The sequence below is a fragment of the Populus euphratica genome, unplaced genomic scaffold (genome assembly GCF_000495115.2).
Source record: "Populus euphratica unplaced genomic scaffold, PopEup_1.0 scaffold1013.1, whole genome shotgun sequence".
Lineage (NCBI taxonomy): Eukaryota > Viridiplantae > Streptophyta > Magnoliopsida > Malpighiales > Salicaceae > Populus > Populus euphratica.
The window spans coordinates 31704-35270 of NW_011500880.1; the positions used below are offsets into that span (position 1 = coordinate 31704).

At 38.9% G+C, this 3567-nt stretch overlaps 1 protein-coding gene across 1 annotated transcript; it reads right to left on the minus strand.

Annotated features, from left to right (window-relative positions):
* Positions 1 to 1555: 1555 nt before the first annotated feature.
* LOC105116696 (WD repeat-containing protein 48 homolog) lies at positions 1556 to 3246 on the minus strand. The gene has a single exon (XM_011014150.1). The coding sequence runs from the start codon at positions 2989 to 2991 to the stop codon at positions 1678 to 1680; it is 1314 nt and encodes a 437-aa protein (XP_011012452.1). The 5' UTR covers positions 2992 to 3246; the 3' UTR covers positions 1556 to 1677.
* Between the last annotated feature and the right edge of the window lie 321 nt (positions 3247 to 3567).

The following is a 3567-nucleotide window of genomic DNA, read 5'->3' on the forward strand; positions in this document are numbered from 1 at the left end:
TCAACTATAATATGTTTCATATATAAGGCTTGAATTCAAAACTTTATTTAAAAGAAGAAAAAAAGTGCGGAATCACTTGAACCAACTACTGTTGCTTGGTTACACAGTATTAAATTGCATTATAATTTTTTTCTTTTCTTTTCTGTGGTCTGCAATTTCAAATTTTCTTTAATTCCAACTGATATTAAAAAATAAAAAAAATGCTATTTTAATATATTTACAAATAAAAAATACTTTAAAATCAATTACAAACGCACTTCCAATTAACCTGAAACTAAATCCTCTTGCTAGAACCTTCAGAGGAGATGCTTCTTCAGTTTGGTAGACTTCCATTATTTGGATTTCAGAGTCAAAATATCGAGTGATTGGCCCCAAAGAATTTTGCAATGAATGAGCTAGGTCAGAGCTTGATAAAGGATCTCTTCAAGAATAGTCTTCACGTGTCGGCACATTTCTTGCACCTTCTTTGACATTGATTTACACCATTTTACCAGCAGCTTTGTCAGCACGTCGGAATCTTTTTTTTTTTTTGGTCGTGGTTGAGTGCCGAGGAAAATTGAAAAGTTAGACACGTAAAGAATAATTAATCCCAGCTGAGCAAGAGATGTTTACCAAGTCTCCCAACAGTCAACTGTGGTAATTTCTTACCAACTTGGCAAGCAATTTCCATTGATGGTTTTGTTGACCTTTATTTTATCTAGATAGGATGGAGGGACTGAACGCTTTGTTGAAACAACGTTATTGCAAAAGTAACAGCCGAGTAAAATGCTTGTTTAATAAAATAATTGTTTTTTTTTTTTTAACCCGTAATTAGCTTGCTCTCTCACATTTCCATGAAAACAGTACAGAACTTGGCATCCTCAGCATTTTTCTTGTGGTATATGTAATTAATTTATGTTCCTAATTAATGGTTCCGGATGATGTAGAGAAAAATCATATGACATGAGGGATTGTCGGTTGATTTAGGTCTCTTTAAAAATATTTTTTATATCAGCGTCCAATTCATACAATTTATAGACATAAAAAATTTTAAGAATTAATTTTTTAAAATTTTAATTGAAATGCAAAATAAAAAATCCTCAAGAAATCATCAATGTTTGAGTTCTCTCATTGGTCAATGGATTATACACACACACACACACACACACACACATATATATATATAAAGGGATCCGTTTACATGTATGGAGATGTGAAAGATATTAATTATATTTTGTATCCAATTGTGATGAGTATCCATAAATTCCAAATGTAGTGAGTTTTTTATTATGATGAAGTTGGAAAGTTCAGTAATTTAATGACAATATGAGAACAAAAGGTCTTTATTTATAGAAAAAACACAGTGATATTTGTGAAGAAGAAAAAAAGAAAGGTGGAGACTGAATTAATTAATTTTTTTATTTAAGAAAAATGTAAAAATTAAGTTAATCACGCCATTGTATTAATTAAGACGACATGACATGCCAACTAATTAATTAATGTGGTCACCTTTATGTCAGGCATACTGTCGCCCTTCTCTCGCTGGCTAGGTACATACACAATCACAAACTATTGATGAACACACATGCAAAAGGCCAATCACATGATTAATTCAAAAACAAAAAATACAGTTCAAATAATTAATGCAGCCAAAGTGAATGAGAGGCACGCATTTATCGAAATAATTTTTGTTTTTTTTTAATATTTTACAAATTCATTTTTGGAGTATCTTTGGCTGCAAGGTGAAACCGACAACTGCCACTTCTTAATTTCTCCGTCTAGAGTGCCACTAAACACCGAAACGACATCGCTATCGTTATCCCTGACGGCAGCCAAAGTCTTCACCGGTTTCTGATGCCCGTCAAGAACAGACAAACAAATGTACTTCCCGTCATGCCCCTCTTTCCAAATCCTAACCGTCCGATCAGCTGACCCACTCAGCAACAAATCAGAGATGTTAATCAAACTCAGGATGGCCTTATTATGTCCCCTTAAAGCTCCAGTCACCACCATATGGTTAGCACTGTCCTCTTTCTCCCACACCAAAATAGAACGGTCACAAGCACCTGAAAACAACACCGATCCGTCGTCGTTCAAGGCCAATGCATTAACGGCCGATTTATGCTTCTCCAAAGTAGCTACCAACACGTGTCGCTTCTCGTTTAACGGTTTGCCCCAAACCCGAATCCTACAATCCGCTGACCCAGTGTAAACCATGCCGTCAACGGAGACAGCCACAGCGTTGACTGCGTCCTCATGAGCTTTGATAGACTCTAGACATTGCAAATCACTGGCCCTCCATATCTTCAAGCTCCTATCCCAAGAAACAGAATAGATCAAACCGTTGTTATAGTTAACTGCAAGACCTGTAACGGCATCAGCGTGCTTTATCCACAGCAGCTTCTTGTGACGCCGAACATTCACGTAGTTCTTAGGGAGAACGAAACGGCGTAAGCGGTCGTTGAGCGTGGGGAGAACTGTTACCAACTTGTGGTGTTTGGTAGTTGACGATATCTTCCAGGCACGGATTTTACAGTCTTGGTGAGCAGTGAAGATTTTTCCGTCACAGAAAGAGACTGACTTGACGGAGCCCAAGGAGGAATCTTTATTGTTGAAGGAATCGACAAGGGATAAGTTGGTTCGATCATAGACATTGATTTCGTGAGAGGAAGCAGCATACAGAAGGTTATCTTGAACTACTAGACAGGTGATCGGCAGGTGACTTTGCTGGGGTTTAAGAGAATTTATGCAAAGAGAAGAGACGTTGAAAGTTTCGGGTGTGATTTTTTGGAGGGAAGGGACAGAAGGAAGAGTCTGGAGGGAGAGATTGCTTTGAAGGCTGCTGACACTGCTTGTCGCGGTACTAGTGGTCGATGGAGTGCTGTCGGAGGAGCTGCTTGTGTCGGAAGCAAGATGCTTCGGAGGCTGTGATTGGCTATGTGAGAAGGAGAAAGTGGAGTCTAGAGTGGAATTGGTGGCGCAGGTGGAGGCTAGCCATGATCGGACTCTCATGGTTGGTAGCTTAGATCCTTGATAGAACGAAGGCAGGAAGGAAAATCTGGCAGAAAGTAGATGGGAAACTCCTATCCTATATAGTAGAACGAGGGGAAGGTGCTAAATTAAAGAGATGTCCCGTAGACGGTCAGAAAGGACAGTACGATCCATCCGAGGTTCTGAACGGGCGGTTGGAGGGAGAATGTGGAATGGTATCGCGTCTCTTCTTACCTTTGATCTATATGTAGAGAAGATATAGCAAGTAGGGGTATTATAGTAATCGAGGAGAGATAAAGTGGGGTGGGTCCTAACTCCTAACAGGTGCTTTACAGTGAGAGTTGGGGTGGCCAAACGACGCGTTTCTATTGTACCCGTAAACAAAAACAAGGAATGGTATTGTTGGTGGCTTATCTTCCTTGTTTCATAAATGGGTCCTCTGGGTTTTGATTTGTCTTTTCTTTTTAAGAAATTGATGGCGATGGCGATATCTCCACAGGGCTGGCGGAGAAGAGGAGGAGGACGCTCAAGCTGTCTAATTTGAATATAAGTTCTAATAACATTAGAGACAAATTATAATCCTCAATTTTCTTTCCT